Source organism: Carcharodon carcharias, chromosome 2 (genome assembly GCF_017639515.1).
Source record: "Carcharodon carcharias isolate sCarCar2 chromosome 2, sCarCar2.pri, whole genome shotgun sequence".
Taxonomy (NCBI): Eukaryota; Metazoa; Chordata; class Chondrichthyes; order Lamniformes; family Lamnidae; genus Carcharodon; species Carcharodon carcharias.
In genome coordinates this window covers 134,386,172-134,404,666 of record NC_054468.1, presented here as the reverse complement: position 1 = coordinate 134,404,666, position 18,495 = coordinate 134,386,172, and the positions used below count along the sequence as shown (strand labels likewise).

The 18,495-nt window shown below is 64.5% G+C and overlaps 1 protein-coding gene across 6 annotated transcripts in view; it reads right to left on the bottom strand.

Annotated features, from left to right (window-relative positions):
• Positions 1-2,480: 2,480 nt before the first annotated feature.
• LOC121272694 (retinol dehydrogenase 13-like) overlaps positions 2,481-18,495 on the bottom strand; it is a 98,447-nt gene continuing 82,432 nt past the window's right edge. For all 6 annotated transcript variants that reach the window (XM_041179436.1, XM_041179455.1, XM_041179465.1 and 3 more), the window contains one exon: positions 2,481-3,421. In XM_041179436.1, coding sequence (XP_041035370.1) covers positions 3,153-3,421 — 269 coding nt within the window. In that variant the 3' untranslated portion in view covers positions 2,481-3,152. The remainder of the gene's footprint in view (positions 3,422-18,495) is intronic.

Sequence of the window (18,495 nt, the reverse complement as noted above, 5' to 3'; positions counted from 1 at the left end):
GCCCTACCCGACTCCAGATTTAATTGGAAAGCTATCTGATTCCCACCCATTGATTGAAACTGACTACTGATGTTAGTGTAGAGCAGTTGGATCCAACTGCAGATTCCCTCCCCAAACCCCATTTTGGAGAGCACATCTACCATGTAGGTATGCAATACTCTGTCAAAGGTCGTTTCCTGGTCCAGGCTAATAAGGCAGGTCCCGTACATGGGCAATCGTATCCCTGAGTAGCGCGAGGCTGTCAGAGATCTTCCTGCCAGATACAGCACAGGTCTGGTCAGGGTGGATCACTAATTCCAGAGCATACTTGACCCTATTGGCAATGACCTTGGACAGAATCTTATAGTTCACATTCAATAGTGAAATGGATTGCCAATTTCTAATTTCCTCCCTTTCCCCCTTCTGTTTGTAGATGAGGGTGATGATGCCTTTCCTCATGGATTCTGACATGCTGCCAGCCAGGTGCATACTCTCACACACTTCTAGCAGGTCTGGGCCGATCCAGTCCCACAGAGCCGAATACCACTCAGCCGGTAAGCTGTCACTTCTGGGGGGTTTTACTCTTCTCAAGGGGCTTAGAGTCACTTCATCCAGAGTTTGTCCAGACTCTCCCGTCATCTGTTATCTAAGACCTCTGTGATAGGGGACAAGAAGGACTGGGAGGCCGTGTTGTATGAGGTGAAGCCCACAGACAATTTGCTGATCCTCAAAATGTTGGACTGCGATGACTTCACTGAGCTGCCATCTTCTTTCAGGATGCTAATCACAGAGCTCTGTGTACTTTTTAGAAGAAGAAATGTGAACACATCTCAGCCTGCTCCACAAAGCGGACTCTGGACCAGAAGATGATCTTGGAGACCTCTGAGGCAAAGAGCGAGGCTTGCTGGCTCTTCAGCTCTTGGAGGTCCTCCTTGACATCGACTACAGCTGAAGCAGAGTCTGCATGTTTTTCTGGAGTTGGGACATTTCTTCCCCCCCCACCCCCACCCCCCCGTCTCTCTCTCGCCTTCTGAACACCTTTGGCAATGAAAAACCTCTTGATATTCTCCTTGATTGTTTCCCACCAGTGTGTCAGGGACTCAAAAAGGAGTTTCACAGTTCTCCAACCTTTGAAATGCCTAGAGTTCCTCAATATTCTCTGGGCTTAACAGTTTCATGTTCAGCTTCCACATCCCTCTGCCAACCCTCGAGTCTTCTTGTAAGTGACAGTCAGCCAGTAGAAGGCAGTGGTCAGAGAAGAACACTGGCTTGATGTCGGTGGATCTGACCATGAACGCATGGGACACAAACAGGAAGTCTATCCTGTAAAGGATGGCTGTGACTAGGTGCATCTACACTGTGCTCCATCTGCATGGTTACTGAAGATGTCATGCAGCTTCACATCCTTTACTGTTTCCATCAGGAGTCTGGACCTGACGTCCAGTCTGCTGTCGGCCCTGCCGGATCTTCCAGCTGCATCGGTGATGCAGTTGAATTCACCACCCAGAATGACCAGCCTGGAAGTTGGCAGCAGCAGTGGGAGCTGCTGAAGGGCAGCCAGCCATTCGCTGTTTTGAGCTGGGGCATACACGTTAATTAATGGGAGCGAAGGATTCTTGTACAATACGGCTGCTACGAAGAGGTGCCTGCCCACCACCTCCTTAGCCTTGGAGATGGTGAATTTGCCTCCCAGCAGCAGAAATACGCAGGCCAGAGGAACATGAGTCATTTCCTCCCGGCCAGATCGATGGCCCAAGGGGCCACCATTGTGACCATTGCCTGTAGGAGCTGAGTATTACAACTCTTGCAGAAACAGCAGTACAGCTTTGACCTTGGCAAGGTAACCCAAGGCCGCAGCACATCATGTAGTAGATTTAAGGCTACACACGTTAATGGACACAATCTTGATCCTCATTTTAAAGCATTTTGTTGCTTACCAGACCTGTTGTCTTTGACAGTTCCAATCCTATGATCTGCTCCTGCATACCCATGGTGTTCGCAAATTGTCTCACTTTTGATGGGCTGAGGAAACCATCCTGAACTGCCCCGTTGGAAAGGATGTGGGTATAATTACCCTTGGCCTAACAAGCCACTCAGTTCATTTCAGAGGGCAGTTAAGGGCCAACTACAATACTGTGGATCTGGAGTCACATATAGGTCAGACCAGGTGAGGATGGCAGATTTCCTTCCCTAAAGGACATTAGTGAATCAGATGGGCTTTTACGACAATCAATGATAGTGTCAAGGTCACCAGGACTAAGACTAGCTTTAATTATTTGAATTTTAAATTCCGCCAACTACCATAGTGGGATTTGAGCCCATGACCCACATTATTAGCCTTGGCCTCTGGATTACAAGTACAGTAATGTAACCACTATGCCACCATCTCCCCAAATTTTATGTAATATCCCTTTACAAGTTTTATGAATATTTTTCAAAAAAATTGTGGCATTTTCAATTGGCATGCTTCCAGAAATACTCAAAATTTCAAACTGGTCATATTTTGATTGATAAAAGATTATACATTTTAATGTTAATTTAATACAAAAAGTATGAAACAATTGAGAGACACCTGTTGGTAATACTAGTAATTACAACAGCCCTTACACTAAAACAACAGCATCTCACTTCAATACTGAGAGAAATATGAGAGCAGTTTATACACTTCCATTTGGAGAAAAGTTTTTTCTTTTTCACTAGGTTTTCCCATACTTGTGATATGCATTAACCTATAATGGATAAAGTGTGTGTACATGTCTCTGCTTTCAATCCTCTACTAAAAGTTGCCCAGCAATAACCAATGACTTGTCTTTATTACTCTCTCTCTATAAGGAAGCACTGGAGTTGCTGCCTCACCAATTGCATTGCAGGATCAATTCAAATCTTAGGGAAGTTGGGGTGCAAATCTGCATTCTACCACAGTACTGCCATAAAAGGAAATTGTGTATTTGTGTATATTTTAAATATGCTAAATAGTATAATATAGTCAATGCACAGATGGGTAGAGGTAAACAAATGTAGTGTTGCATCACAAATACTTAAGACAATTAAAAGCAATAATCTAATAATTCAAAATATGCCAGAGAGTGATTTACAGTATAAGTAAATGTTACCTTTCGATGCACGATTAAACACTCATCATTTTCCTTGGTGCTGTTACTAATGTTGTGTTATTAGACCGTTCTGACATTGTCCATATTAACAGTGGAATTATTTTGGAATTGTGGATCAAAATTGTCATTTTTCAGTCCCACTAATTTGGCACTCATTTCCCACAGATGCCTGGCTGTCTCATCATCCAGGGCCTGCAGAGCAGAATCCTCTTGTTTATTAACATTGAAATATTTTCCAGATATTCCTTCCAACTCTTCTGCTACAGCCAGATAGATGGAGGGTTGTGCTCCTAAATGTGGTGATTTTACTAGAAACAAAAAAAAGGGCCCTGAAAGAGAACAAAAATATTTCAAAAAAAGAACAAATCTAAGCACCCAACTTCTTTATGACACACAGCATTTCAGAAAACAATTATACTGTGAGTAACACACCCGAAATTTCGCCATGTAAAGGTATTAAAAAATATTTATGAAACATTTAAAACTAGAACAAAGTAGAGAGAAACAGATTTTAAATGGCAAATTACAGGTGGCCACATGAACGCTCTCCTTTTCTTCATTGAGGAGAGGCAATGTAAACTAAATAGTATAATTTCAAAGGGGATGCAGGGATAGTCTTGGGAGTGTACATACTCAATTCTTTGAAGGTGGCAGGACAAGTTGGGTCATTAAAAAGCATTAGGGCTTTAATGGAAGCATAAAGTTTAAAAGTAATGACATTACACTCTATAAAACACTGGTTAGGTTCCAGTTGGAGTATTATGTCCAATTCAGGGCACCACACTTTAGAAAGGATGCTAAGGCCTTAGTGACTGTTAGGAAGAGATTTACAAGAATGGTACCAGGGATGAAAGAGTAAACAAGGAGAAACTTTTTCCAGTGGCAGGTTTGAGACCAGAGGACATAGATTTAAGGTAATTGGCAGAACCAGACAAGACATTAAAAAAGAGTTTCACACACCAAGTTGTTCTGGTTTTGAATGCATTTCTGGACAGGGTGTTGGAACCAAATTCAATTATACCTTTCCAAGGGGAATTGGATAGATACTTGAAGTGAAATAATTGCCAAAGAATGGGGCAAGGGCCAAGGCAATGGGACTAATTGGATAGTTCTTTCAAACAGCCAGCACTAGTACGACGGGCGGGAGAACACACGTGCGGGGAAGGGGGAGGGAGTGCTCGGGGGAGGGGGAGAGAGAGAGAGCGCGCGAGAGCGAGCGCGGGGGGGAGAGAGAGAGCGAGCGAGCGCGAGGGGGAGAGCGCGAGAGCGAGTGAGAGGGAGAGAGAGAGAGCGCGAGGGAAAGAAGCAGAGAGCGCGCGAGATCGAGCACGAGGGGGAGAGAGAGAGAGCACGCAAGAGTGAGCGAGTGCAAGGGGGAGAGAAAGTGAGCAAGGGCTAGGGGGAGAGTGCAAGAGCGAGAGAGCGCGATGGGGAGAGCGAGCGAGGGGGAGAGAGAGAGAGCGAGCGAGGGGGAGAAAGAGAGAGAGCGCGGGGGGAGAGAGAGCGCGAGAGGGGGAGAGAGAGCGCGAGGAAAGAGTGAGCGAGCGCGAGGGGGAGAGCGAGCGAGCGCGAGGGGGAGAGCGAGCGAGCGCGAGGGGGAGAGCGAGCGAGCGCGAGGGGGAGAGCGAGCGAGCGCGAGGGGGAGAGCGAGCGAGCGCGAGGGGGAGAGCGAGCGAGCGCGAGGGGGAGAGCGAGCGAGCGCGAGGGGGAGAGCGAGCGAGCGCGAGGGGGAGAGCGAGCGAGCGCGAGGGGGAGAGCGAGCGAGCGCGAGGGGGAGAGCGAGCGAGCGCGAGGGGGAGAGCGAGCGAGGGCGAGGGGGAGAGCGAGCGAGCGCGAGGGGGAGAGCGAGCGAGCGCGAGGGGGAGAGCGAGCGAGCGCGGGGGGAGAGCGAGCGAGCGCGGGGGGAGAGCGAGCGAGCGCGAGGGGGAGAGCGAGCGAGCGCGAGGGGGAGAGCGAGCGAGCGCGAGGGGGAGAGCGAGCGAGCGCGAGGGGGAGAGCGAGCGAGCGCGAGGGGGGGAGCGAGCGAGCGCGAGGGGGGGAGCGAGCGAGCGCGAGGGGGGGAGCGAGCGAGCGCGAGGGGGGGAGCGAGCGAGCGCGAGGGGGAGAGCGAGAGAGAGCGCGAGGGGGAGAGCGAGAGAGAGCGCGAGGGGGAGAGAGAGAGAGAGCGCGAGGGGGAGAGAGAGAGAGAGCGCGAGGGGGAGAGAGAGAGAGAGCGCGAGGGGGAGAGAGAGAGAGAGCGCGAGGGGGAGAGAGAGAGAGAGCGCGAGGGGGAGAGAGAGAGAGCGCGAGGGGGAGAGAGAGAGAGCGAGCGCGAGGGGGAGAGAGAGAGCGCGAGGGGGAGAGAGAGAGAGCGCGAGGTGGAGAGAGAGAGAGCGAGCGCGAGGGGGAGAGAGAGAGAGAGTGAGCGCGAGGGGGAGAGAGAGAGAGCGAGCGCGAGGGGGAGAGAGAGAGCGAGCGCGAGGGGGAGAGAGAGAGCGAGCGAGGGGGAGAGAGAGAGCGAGCGAGGGGGAGAGAGAGCGAGCGAGGGGGAGAGAGAGAGCGAGCGAGGGGGAGAGAGAGAGAGCGAGCGAGGGGGAGAGAGAGAGAGCGAGCGAGGGGGAGAGAGAGAGAGCGAGCGAGGGGGAGAGAGAGAGAGAGCGAGCGAGGGGGAGAGAGAGAGAGCGAGCGAGGGGGAGAGAGAGAGAGCGAGCGAGGGGGAGAGAGAGAGAGCGAGCGAGGGGGAGAGAGAGAGAGCGAGCGAGGGGGAGAGAGAGAGAGCGAGCGAGGGGGAGAGAGAGAGAGCGAGCGAGGGGGAGAGAGAGAGAGCGAGCGAGGGGGAGAGAGAGAGAGCGAGCGAGGGGGAGAGAGAGAGAGCGAGCGAGGGGGAGAGAGAGAGAGCGAGCGAGGGGGAGAGAGCGAGCGAGGGGGAGAGAGAGCGAGCGAGCGAGGGGGAGAGAGAGCGAGCGAGCGAGGGGGAGAGAGAGCGAGCGAGCGAGGGGGAGAGAGAGAGAGCGAGCGAGGGGGAGAGAGAGAGAGCGAGCGAGGGGGAGAGAGAGAGAGCGAGCGAGGGGGAGAGAGAGAGAGCGAGCGAGGGGGAGAGAGAGAGAGCGAGCGAGGGGGAGAGAGAGAGAGCGAGCGAGGGGGAGAGAGAGAGAGCGAGCGAGGGGGAGAGAGAGAGAGCGAGCGAGGGGGAGAGAGAGAGAGCGAGCGAGGGGGAGAGACAGAGAGCGAGCGAGGGGGAGAGAGAGAGAGCGAGCGAGGGGGAGAGAGAGAGAGCGAGCGAGGGGGAGAGAGAGCAAGCGAGGGGGAGAGAGAGCAAGCGAGGGGGAGAGCAAGCGAGGGGGAGAGAGCGAGAGCAAGTGAGAGGGAGAGAGAGAGAGCGCGAGGGGGAGAGAGAGAGCACGCGAGAGCAAGCAAGAGCGAGGGGGAGAGCGCGAGAGCAAGCGAGCGCAAGGGTGAGAGCGCGAGAGTGAGCGAGGGGGAGAGAGAGAGCGAGCGAGGGGGAGAGAGAGAGAGCGAGCGAGGGGGAGAGAGAGCGAGCGAGGGGAAGAGAGAGAGAGCGAGCGAGGGGGAGAGAGAGCGAGCGAGGGGGAGAGAGAGAGAGCGAGGGGGAGAGAGAGAGAGCGAGCGAGGGGGAGAGAGAGAGGGCGAGCGAGGGGGAGAGAGAGAGAGCGAGCGAGGGGGAGAGAGAGTGAGCGAGCGAGGGGGAGAGAGAGCGAGCGAGCGAGGGGGAGAGAGAGCGAGCGAGCGAGGGGGAGAGAGAGCGAGCGAGCGGGAGAGAGAGCGAGCGAGGGGGAGAGAGAGCGAGCGAGGGGGAGAGAGAGCGAGCGAGGGGGAGAGAGCGAGCGAGGGGGAGAGAGAGCGAGCGAGGGGGAGAGAGAGCGAGCGAGGGGGAGAGAGAGCGAGCGAGGGGGAGAGAGAGAGAGCGAGCGAGGGGGAGAGAGAGAGAGAGAGCGAGCGCGAGGGGGAGAGCGCGAGAGCAAGTGAGAGGGAGAGAGAGCGAGCGAGGGGGAGAGAGAGAGAGCGAGCGAGGGGGAGAGAGAGACAGCGAGCGAGGGGGAGAGAGAGACAGCGAGCGAGGGGGAGAGAGAGACAGCGAGCGAGGGGGAGAGAGAGACAGCGAGCGAGGGGGAGAGAGACAGCGAGCGAGGGGGAGAGAGACAGCGAGCGAGGGGGAGAGAGACAGCGAGCGAGGGGGAGAGAGACAGCGAGCGAGGGGGAGAGAGACAGCGAGCGAGGGGGAGAGAGACAGCGAGCGAGGGGGAGAGAGAGAGAGACAGCGAGCGAGGGGGAGAGAGAGAGAGAGACAGCGAGCGAGGGGGAGAGAGAGAGAGACAGCGAGCGAGGGGGAGAGAGAGAGAGACAGCGGGTGAGGGGGAGAGAGAGAGAGCGAGCGAGGGGGAGAGAGAGAGAGCGAGCGAGGGGGAGAGAGAGAGAGCGAGCGAGGGGGAGAGAGAGAGAGCGAGCGAGGGGGAGAGAGAGAGAGCGAGCGAGGGGGAGAGAGAGAGAGCGAGCGAGGGGGAGAGAGAGAGAGCGAGCGAGGGGGAGAGAGAGCGAGCGAGGGGGAGAGAGAGAGAGCGAGTGAGGGGGAGAGAGAGCAAGCGAGGGGGAGAGAGAGCAAGTGAGGGGGAGAGAGAGCAAGTGAGGGGGAGAGAGAGCAAGCGAGGGGGAGAGAGAGCAAGCGAGGGGGAGAGAGTGAGAGCAAGTGAGAGGGAGAGAGAGAGCGCGAGGGGGAGAGAGAGAGCACACAAGAGCAAGCGAGCGCGAGGGGGAGAGCGCGAGAGCAAGCGAGCGCAAGGGGGAGAGCGCGAGAGTGAGCGAGGGGGAGAGAGAGAGAGAGCGAGCGAGGGGGAGAGAGAGACAGCGAGTGAGGGGGAGACTGAGAGAGACAGCGAGTGAGGGGGAGAGTGAGAGAGACAGCGAGTGAGGGGGAGAGTGAGAGAGACAGCGAGTGAGGGGGAGAGTGAGAGAGACAGCGAGCGAGGGGGAGAGAGAGAGCGAGTGAGGGGGAGAGAGAGAGAGCGAGCGAGGGGGAGAGAGAGCGAGCGAGGGGGAGAGAGAGCGAGCGAGGGGGAGAGAGAGAGAGCAAGCGAGGGGGAGAGAGAGAGAGCGAGCGAGGGGGAGAGAGAGAGAGCGAGCGAGGGGGAGAGAGAGAGAGCGAGCGAGGGGGAGAGAGAGAGAGCGAGCGAGGGGGAGAGAGAGAGAGCGAGCGAGGGGGAGAGAGAGAGAGCGAGCGAGGGGGAGAGAGAGAGAGAGCGAGCGAGGGGGAGAGAGAGAGAGAGGGGGAGAGAGAGAGCGTGAGGGGGAGAGAGAGTGTGAGGGGGAGAGAGAGTGTGAGGGGGAGAGAGTGAGCGTGAGAGCGAGTGAGAGAGAGCGCGAGGGGCTAGAGAGAGAAAGCGTGAGGTGGGAGAGAGAGAGCGCAAGGGGGAGAGAGAGAGCGCGCGAGGGGGAGAGAGAGAGAGCGCGAGGGGGAGAGAGAGAGAGCGTGAGGGGGAGAGAGCGAGAGCGTGAAGGGGAGAGAGAGAGAGAGAGAGCGTGAGGGGGAGAGAGAGAGAGCGCGAGGGGGAGAGAGAGAGAGCACGAGGGGGAGAGAGAGAGCATGAGGGGGAGAGAAAGAGAGAGCGCGAGAGGGAGAGAGAGAGAGAGAGCGCGAGAGGGAGAGAGAGAGAGAGCGCGAGAGGGAGAGAGAGAGAGAGCGCGAGAGGGGGAGAGAGAGAGAGCGAGAGAAGGGGGAGAGAGAGAGAGCGCGAGGGGGAGAGAGAGAGAGCGCGAGGGGGAGAGAGAGAGAGCGCGAGGGGGAGAGAGAGAGAGCGCGAGGGTAGAGAGCGAGCGCGAGGGGTAGGGGGAGAGTGCGAGGGGGAGAGCACGAGGGGGAGAGAACGAACGCGAGGGGGAGAGCGCATGAGCGAGTGAGAGGGAGAGAGAGAGAGCACGAGGGGGAGGGAGAGAGGGAGCGCGCGAGAGCGAGCATGAGGGGGAGAGAGCGCGAGAGCGAGGGGGAGAGAGAGAGAGCACGCAAGAGTGAGCGAGCGCGAGGGGGAGAGCGAGCGAGCGCGAGGGGGAGAGCGAGCGAGCGCGAGGGGGAGAGCGAGCGAGCGCGAGGGGGAGAGCGAGCGAGCGCGAGGGGGAGAGCGAGCGCGAGAGCGAGCGAGCGCGAGGGGGAGAGCGAGTGAGCGAGCGAGGGGGAGAGCGAGTGAGCGAGCGAGGGGGAGAGCGAGAGAGCGAGCGAGGGGGAGAGCGAGCGAGCGAGGGGGAGAGAGAGCGAGCGAGGGGGAGAGAGAGAGCGAGCGAGGGGGAGAGAGAGAGAGTGAGCGAGGGGGAGAGAGAGAGAGTGAGCGAGGGGGAGAAGGCGAGCGTGGGCACGCGAGGGGGAGAAGGCGAACATTCGTGCGCGAGGGAGAGAGCGAGAGCGCACGCAAGGCGGAGAGCGAGAGCGAGCACGAGGAAGGGGGAGAGCGAGAGGGCGAGCGAGGGGGGAGAGCGAGAGGGCGAGCGAGGGGGGAGAGCGAGAGGGCGAGCGAGGGGGGAGAGGGCGAGCGAGGGGGGAGAGCGCGAGCGAGGGGGAGAACGCGAGCGAGGGGGAGAGCGCGAGCGAGGGGGAGAGCGCGAGCGAGGGGGAGAGCGCGAGCGCGAGCGAGGGGGAGAGCGCGAGCGCGAGCGAGCGTGAGGGGGAGGGGTATAGCGAATGCGAGGGGGAGAGAACGAGCGCGAGGGGGAGAGAACGAGCGCGAGGGGGAGAGAACGAGCGCGAGGGGGAGAGAACGAGCGCGAGGGGGAGAGAACGAGCGCGAGGGGGAGAGAACGAGCGCGAGGGGGAGAGAAAGAGAGCGAGGGGGAGAGCGCGAGCGCGCGCGAGGGGGAGAGCGCGAGGGCCGGGGGAGAGCGAGAGGGCCGGGGGGGGAGCGAGAGGGCCGGGGGGGGAGCGAGAGGGCCGGGGGGGGGGGGAGCGAGAGGGCCGGGGGGGGAGCGAGAGGGCCGGGGGGGGGGAGCGAGAGGGCCGGTGGTGGGAGCGAGAGGGCCGGTGGGGGGAGCGAGAGGGCCGGGGGGGGGAGCGAGAGGGCCGGGGGGGGAGCGAGAGGGCCGGGGGGGAGAGGGCGGGGGAGGGAGTGCGAGGGGGAGTGGGCGAGGGGGAGAGCGCAAGGGGCCGTGAGGGGGAGAGCACGAAGGAGCGCGACGCGAGCGGGAGAGCGCGAGGGAGCGCGAAGGGGGAGAGCGCAAGCACGAGGGAGCGCGAGGAGTAGGGGGATAGCACGAGGGAGCGCGAGCAGGAGGGGGAGAGCGAGCGCGCGAGCGAGGGGGAGAGCGAGCGTGCGAGCGAGGGGAGAGCGAGCGCGCGAGCGAGGGGGAGAGCGAGCGCGCAAGCGAGGGGGAGAGGGACAGCGAGGGGTAGAGGGAGAGCAAGGGGTAGAGGGAGAGCGAGGGGTAGAGGGAGAGCGAGGGGTAGAGGGAGAGCGAGGGGTAGAGGGAGAGCAAGGGGGAGAGGGAGAGCGAAGGAGAGAGGGAGAGCGAGAGCGAGGGGGAGAGGGAGAGCGAGGGGGAGAGCGAGCGCGAGGGGGAGAGCGAGCGTGAGGGGGAGAGCTAGCGCGAGGGGGAGAGCTAGCGCGAGGGGGAGAGCTAGCGCGGGGGGAGAGCGAGCGCGAGGGGGAGAGCGAGAGCACGAGGGAGCGCAAGGAGGAAGGGGAGAGCACGAGGGAGTGCGAGCAAGGGGTAGAGCGAGAACGCGAGTGCGCGCACGCGAGGAGAACGCGAGTGGGTGCGCGCGAGTGGGAGAACGCGAGTGGGCACGCGCGAGGGGGAGAACGCGAGTGGGCACGCGCGAGGGGGAGAACGCGAGTGGGCACGCGCGAGGGGGAGAACGCGAGTGGGCACGCGCGAGGGGGAGAACGCGAGTGGGCACGCGCGAGGTGGAGAACGCAAGCGGGCGCGCGCGAGGTGGGGAACGCAAGCGGGCGCGCGAGAGGGAGAATGTGAGCGTGCGTGTGCGAGGGGGAGAACACGAGTGTGTGCGCGCGAGTGAGAGAGCAAGAGCGCACGCAAAGGGGAGAGCGAGAGCGAGCATGAGCAAGGGGGAGAGCGAAAGCGCAAGGGGGAGAGCGCGAAGGGGAGAGCAAAAGGGCGAGCGGGGGGAGAGCGAGAGGGCGAGCGGGGGGGAGAGCGAGAGGGCGAGTGAGGGGGGAGAGCGAGAGCATGAGCCATGGGGACAGCGCGTGCGCAAACGTGAGGGGGAGAGCGCGAAAGAGCATGAGGGGGAGAGCGCGAGAGAGCGTGAGGGGGAGGGTGAGAGCGAGCGCGAGGGGGAGAGCAAGCACGAGGGGGAGCGAACAAGCGCGAGGGGGAGCGAAGGAGCGTAAGGGGTAGGGGAGAGCACGAGGGGTAGTGGGAGAGCGCGAGGGGGAGAGCACGAGGGCCGGAGCACGGGGGGCAGAGTGCGAGGGGCAGAGCGCAAGGGGCAGAACGCGAGCGGCAGAGCGCGAGCGGCAGAGCGCGAGGGCGGGAACGAGGGGGAGAGCGAGAGCGGGACGAGGGGGAGACCGAGAGCCCGAGCGAGGGGGAGAGCGAGAGCGCGAGCGAGCGAGGGGGAGAGCGAGAGCGCGAGCGAGCGAGGGGGAGAGCGAGAGCGCGAGCGAGCGAGGGGGAGAGCGAGAGCGCGGGCGAGCGAGGGGGAGAGCGAGAGCGCGGGCAAGCGAGGGGGAGAGCGAGAGCGCGAGCGAGCGAGGGGGAGAGCGAGAGCGCGAGCGAGCGAGGGGGGAGAGCGAGAGCGCGAGCGAGCGAGGGGGGAGAGCGAGAGCGCGAGCGAGCGAGGGGGAGAGCGAGAGCGCGAGCGAGCGAGGGGGAGAGCGAGAGCGCGGGCAAGCGAGGGGGAGAGCGAGAGCGCGAGCGAGGGGGAGAGCGAGAGCGCGAGCGAGGGGGAGAGCGAGAGCGCGAGCGAGGGGGAGAGCGAGAGCGCGAGCGAGGGGGAGAGCGAGAGCGAGAGCGCGAGCGCGAGCGAGGGGGAGAGCGAGAGCGCGAGCGCGAGCGAGGGGGAGAGCGAGAGCGCGAGCGCGAGCGAGGGGGAGAGCGAGAGCGCGAGCGCGAGCGAGGGGGAGAGCGAGAGCGCGAGCGAGGGGGAGAGCGAGAGCGCGAGCGAGGGGGAGAGCGAGAGCGCGAGCGAGGGGGAGAGCGAGAGCGCGAGCGAGGGGGTGAGCGAGAGCGCGAGCGAGGGGGTGAGCGAGAGCGCGAGCGAGGGGGAGAGCGAGAGCGCGAGCGAGGGGGAGAGCGAGAGCGCGAGCGAGGGGGAGAGCGAGAGCGCGAGCGAGCGAGGGGGAGAGCGAGAGCGCGAGCGAGCGAGGGGGAGAGCGAGAGCGCGAGCGAGCGAGGGGGAGAGCGAGAGCGCGAGCGAGCGAGGGGGAGAGCGAGAGCGCGAGCGAGCGAGGGGGAGAGCGAGAGCGCGAGCGAGGGGGAGAGCGAGAGCGCGAGCGAGGGGGAGAGCGAGAGCGAGAGCGCGAGCGAGGGGGAGAGCGAGGGGGAGAGCGAGAGCGAGAGCGCGAGCGAGGGGGAGAGCGAGAGCGAGAGCGCGAGCGAGGGGGGAGAGCGAGAGCGCGAGCGAGGGGGAGAGCGAGAGCGCGAGCGAGGGGGAGAGCGAGAGCGCGAGCGAGGGGGAGAGCGAGAGCGCGAGCGAGGGGGAGAGCGAGAGCGAGAGCGCGAGCGAGGGGGAGAGCGAGAGCGAGAGCGCGAGCGAGGGGGAGAGCGAGAGCGAGAGCGCGAGCGAGGGGGAGAGCGAGAGCGAGAGCGCGAGCGAGGGGGGGAGCGAGAGCGAGAGCGCGAGCGAGGGGGAGAGCGAGAGCGCGAGCGAGGGGGAGAGCGAGAGCGCGAGCGAGGGGGAGAGCGAGAGCGCGAGCGAGGGGGAGAGCGAGAGCGCGAGCGAGGGGGAGAGCGAGAGCGCGAGCGAGGGGGAGAGCGAGAGCGCGAGCGAAGGGGAGAGCGAGAGCGCGAGCGAGGGGGAGAAGGAGAGCGCGAGCGAGGGGGAGAAGGAGAGCGAGGGGGAGAGGGAGAGCGAGAGGGAGAGAGAGAGCGAGGGGTAGAGCGAGAGCGAGGGGTTGAGCGAGAGCGAGGGGGACAGCGAGAGCGAGGGGGACAGCGAGAGCGCGAGCGCGCGCGAGGGGGAGAGGGAGAGCGCGAGGGGGAGAGGGAGAGCGCGAGGGGGAGAGGGAGAGCGCGAGGGGGAGAGCGAGTGCGAGGGGTAGAGCGAGAGCGCGCACGAGGGGGAGAGCGAGAGAGTGGGCGCGCGCAAGGGGGAGAGCGATAGGGCGGGGGCGAGAGCGAGAGGGCGGGGGCGAGAGCGAGAGGGCGGGAGGAGAGTGAGAGGGCGAGGTGGAGAGAGCGAGCGCGAGGGGGAGAGAACAGGCGCGAGGGGGAGAGAACAGGCGCGAGGGGGAGAGAACAGGCGCGAGGGGGAGAGAACAGGCGCGAGGGGGAGAGAACAGGCGCGAGGGGCAGAGAACGAGCGCGAGGGGCAGAGAACGAGCGCGAGGGGCAGAGAACGAGCGCGAGGGGCAGAGAACGAGCGCGAGGGGCAGAGAAGGAGCGCGAGGGGCAGAGAAGGAGCGCGAGGGGCAGAGAACGAGCGCGAGGGGCAGAGAACGAGTGCGAGGGGCAGAGAACGAGCGCGAGGGGCAGAGAACGAGCGCGAGGGGCAGAGAACGAGCGCGAGGGGCAGAGCATGAGGGCGGGAGCGCGAGGGGGAAGCGAGAGGGGGGAGCACGAGGGGGAGCACGAGGGGGGAGCGCGAGGGGGGAGCGCGAGGGGGGAGCGCGAGGGGGAGAACGCGAGTGTACGCGCGATAGGGAGAACGCGAGTGTACGCGCGCGAGAGTGAGAACGCGTGTGTGAGCGCGCGAGGGGGAGAACGCGAGTGTGCATGCGCAAGGGGGAGAGCGAGAGCAAGCATGCGCAAGGGGGAGACTGAGAGCGCGAGGGGGAGAGGGAGAGCGCGAGGGGGAGAGGGAGAGCGCGAGGGGGAGAGGGAGAGCGCGAGGGGGAGAGGGAGAGCGCGAGGGGGAGAGGGAGAGCGCGAGGGGGAGAGCGAGTGCGAGGGGTAGAGCGAGAGCGCGCACGAGGGGGAGAGCGAGAGAGTGGGCGCGCGCAAGGGGGAGAGCGATAGGGCGGGGGCGAGAGCGAGAGGGCGGGGGCGTGAGCGAGAGTGCGGGAGGAGAGTGAGAGGGCGGGGCAGAGGGGGAGATGGCGAGGTGGAGAGAGCGAGCGCGAGGGGGAGAGAACAGGCGCGAGGGGGAGAGAACAGGCGCGAGGGGGAGAGAACAGGCGCGAGGGGGAGAGAACAGGCGCGAGGGGGAGAGAACGGGCGCGAGGGGGAGAGAACGGGCGCGAGGGGCAGAGAACGAGCGCGAGGGGCAGAGAACGAGCGCGAGGGGCAGAGAAGGAGCGCGAGGGGCAGAGAAGGAGCGCGAGGGGCAGAGAAGGAGCGCGAGGGGCAGAGAAGGAGCGCGAGGGGCAGAGAAGGAGCGCGAGGGGCAGAGAAGGAGCGCGAGGGGCAGAGAACGAGCGCGAAGGGCAGAGAACGAGCGCGAGGGGCAGAGAACGAGCACGAGGGGCAGAGAACGAGCACGAGGGGCAGAGAACGAGCGCGAGGGGCAGAGCGTGAGGGCGGGAGCGCGAGGGGGAAGCGAGAGGGGGGAGCACGAGGGGGAGCACGAGGGGGGAGCGCGAGGGGGGAGCGCGAGGGGGAGAACGCGAGTGTACGCGCGATAGGGAGAACGCGAGTGTACGCGCGCGAGAGTGAGAACGCGTGTGTGAGCGCGCGAGGGGGAGAACGCGAGTGTGCATGCGCAAGGGGGAGAGCGAGAGCAAGCATGCGCAAGGGGGAGACTGAGAGCGCGAGGGGGAGAGGGAGAGCGCGAGGGGGAGAGGGAGAGCGCGAGGGGGAGAGGGAGCGCGCGAAGGGGAGAGGGAGCGCGCGAAGGGGAGAGGGAGCGCGCGAAGGGGAGAGGGAGAGCGCGAAGGGGAAAGCGAGCGCGAGGGGGAGAGCGAGCGCGGGGGAGAGCGAGAGCGAGGAGGAGAGCGATCGCGAGGCGGGAGCGATCGCGAGGGGGGAGCAAGCGCGAGGGGGGAGCAAGCGCGAGGGGGGAGCAAGCGCGAGGGGGGAGCAAGCGCGAGGGGGAGAATGCGAGCGCGAGAGGTTGAACGCGCGAGGGAGCACAAGGGGGAGGGTGAGGGGGAGAACACGAGCATGAGGGAGCGCGAGGGGGAGGGCAGAAAGGAGCACGAGGTGGAGAATGCGAGCGCGAGGCAGCGCGAGGGGAAGAATGCGAACGCGAGGGAACATGAGGGAGTGCGAGGGGGAGAATGCGAACGCGAGGGAGCGCGAGGGGGAGAATGCGAACGTGAGGGAGCACGAGGGGAAGAATGCGAACCCGAGGGAGTGCAAGGGGGAGAGCAGAAGGTAGCGCGAGGGGGAGAACGCGAGTGTGCCAGCGCGAGGGGGAGAACGCGAGTGAGCGCGCTCGAGTGGGATAATGAGAACGCACGCAAGGGGAGAGCGTGAGCGAGGATGAGGGGGAGAGTGAGAGCGCGAGCGAGGGAGAGGGGGAGAGTGAGAGCGCGAGCGAGGGAGAGGGGGAGAGTGAGAGCGCGAGCGAGGGAGAGGGGGAGAGTGAGAGCGCGAGCGAGGGCGAGGGGTAGAGTGGGAGCGCGAGCGAGGGGGAGAGTGAGAGCGCGAGCGAGGGGGAGAGCGCATGGGAGCACGCGAGGGGAAGAGCGAGTGCGCGCGCGAAGGGCAGAGAGCGAGCGCGAGGGGCAGAGAGCGAGCGCGAGGGGCAGAGAGCGCGCGCGAGGGGTAGAGAGCGCGCGCGAGGGGCTGAGAGCGCGCGCGAGGGGTAGAGAGCGCGCGCGAGGGGTAGAGAGCGCGCGCGAGGGGTAGAGAGCGCGCGCGAGGGGTAGAGAGCGCGCGCGAGGGGTAGAGAGCGAGCGCGAGGGGTAGGGGGAGAGCGCGAGGGGTAGGGGGAGAGCGCGAGGGGTAGGGGGAGAGCGCGAGGGGTAGGGGGAGAGCGCGAGGGGTAGGGGGAGAGCGCGAGGGGTAGGGGGAGAGCGCGAGGGGTAGGGGGAGAGCGCGAGGGGTAGGGGGAGAGCGCGAGGGGCAGGGGGAGAGCGCGAGGGGCAGGGGGAGAGCGCGAGGGGTAGGGGAGAGCGCGAGGGGTAGGGGGTGAGCGCGAGGGGTAGGGGGAGAGCGCGAGGGGTAGGGGAGAGCGCGAGGGGTAGGGGGAGAGCGCGAGGGGTAGGGGAGAGCGCGAGGGGTAGGGGGAGAGCGCGAGGGGTAGGGGGAGAGCGCGAGGGGTAGGGGGAGAGCGCGAGGGGTAGGGGGAGAGCGCGAGGGGTAGGGGGAGAGCGCGAGGGGTAGGGGGAGAGCGCGAGGGGTAGGGGGAGAGCGCGAGGGGTAGGGGGAGAGCGCGAGGGGTAGGGGAGAGCGCGAGGGGTAGGGGAGAGCGCGAGGGGTAGGGGGAGAGCGCGAGGGGTAGGGGGAGAGCGCGAGGGGTAGGGGGAGAGCGCGAGGGGTAGGGGAGAGCGCGAGGGGTAGGGGAGAACGCGAGGGGTAGGGGAGAACGCGAGGGGTAGGGGAGAGCGCGAGGGGTAGGGGAGAGCGCGAGGGGTAGGGGAGAGCGCGGGGGGGTAGGGGAGAGCGCGGGGGGTAGGGGAGAGCGCGGGGGGTAGGGGAGAGCGCGGGGGTAGGGGAGAGCGCGGGGGTAGGGGAGAGCGCGGGGGGTAGGGGAGAGCGCGGGGGGTAGGGGAGAGCGCGAATGGTAGGGGAGAGCGCGAGGGCGAGGGGGAGAGCGCGAGGGGTAGGGGGAGAGCGCGAGGGGTAGGGGGAGAGCGCGAGGGGTAGGGAGAGAGCGCGAGGGGTAGGGGGAGAGCGCGAGGGGTAGGGGAGAGCGCGAGGGGTAGGGGAGAACGCGAGGGGTAGGGGAGAACGCGAGGGGTAGGGGAGAGCGCGAGGGGTAGGGGAGAGCGCGAGGGGTAGGGGAGAGCGCGAGGGGTAGGGGAGAGCGCGGGGGGTAGGGGAGAGCGCGGGGGGTAGGGGGAGAGCGCGGGGGGTAGGGGAGAGCGCGGGGGGTAGGGGAGAGCGCGGGGGGTAGGGGAGAGCGCGGGGGGTAGGGGAGAGCGCGAATGGTAGGGGAGAGCGCGAGGGCGAGGGGGAGAGCGCGAGGGTGAGGGGGAGAGCGTGAGGGCGAGGGGGAGAGAGCGAGCGCGAGGGGGAGAGAGCGAGCGCGAGGGGGAGAGAGCGAGCGCGAGGGGGAGAGCGCGAGCACGAGGGGGAGAATGCGAGGGGGAGAGCGCGAGCGGGAGAGCACGAGGGGGAGCGTGAGGGGGAGCGTGAGGGGGAGCGCGAGGGGGAGCGCGAGGGGGAGCGCGAGGGGGAGCGCGAGAGCGCGGGCACGCGCGAGGGGGAGAGCGAGAGGGCGGGAGCGAGAGTGAGAGGGCGGGGGCGAGAGCGAGAGAGCGGGGGCGAGAGCGAGAGGGCGGGGGCGAGAGCGAGGGGTAGAGCGAGAGCGAGGGGGACAGCGAGAGCGAGGGGGACAGTGAGAGCGAGGGGGACAGCGAGAGCGCGAGCAAGCGTGAGGGGGAGAGGGAGAGCGCGAGGGGGAGAGCAAGCGAAAGGGGGAGAGCGAGCGAAAGGGGGAGAGCGAGCACGAGCGGTAGAGTGAGAGCACGCACGAGGGGGAGAGCGAGAGAGTGGGCGCGCGCAAAGGGGAGAGCGATAGGGCGGGGGCGAGAGCGAGAGGGCGGAGGCAGAGAGCGAGAGGGCGGGAGGAGAGTGAGAGGGCGGGGCAGAGAGGGAGAGGGCGGGGGAGATGGCGAGGTGGAGAGAGCGAGCGCGAGGGGGAGAGAGTGAGCGCGAGGGGGAGAGAGCGAGCGTGAGGGGGAGAGAACGAGCGTGAGGGGGAGAGAACGAGCGCGAGGGGGAGAGAACGAGCGCGAGGGGGAGAGAACGAGCGCGAGGGGCAGAGAACGAGCGCGAGGGGCCGAGAACGAGCGCGAGGGGCAGAGAACGAGCGCGAGGGGCAGAGAACGAGCGCGAGGGGGAGAGCGCGGGGGTGGGAGAGAGCGCGAGGGGTAGGGGGAGAGCGCGAGGGGTAGGGGAGAGTGCGAGGGACAGAGCGTGAGGGCGGGAGCGCGAGGGGGAAGCGAGAGGGGGGAGCGCGAGGGGGAGCGCGAGTGGGGAGTGCGAGGGGGGAGCGCGAGGGGGAGAATGCGAGTGTACGCGCGATAGGGAGAACGCGAGTGTACGCGCGCGAGAGTGAGAACGCGAGTGTGAGCGCGCGAGGGGGAGAACACGAGTGTGCATGCGCAAGGGGGAGAGCGAGAGCAAGCACGCGCAAGGGGGAGAGTGAGAGCGCGAGGTGGAGAGGGAGAGCGCGAGGGGGAGAGGGAGAGCG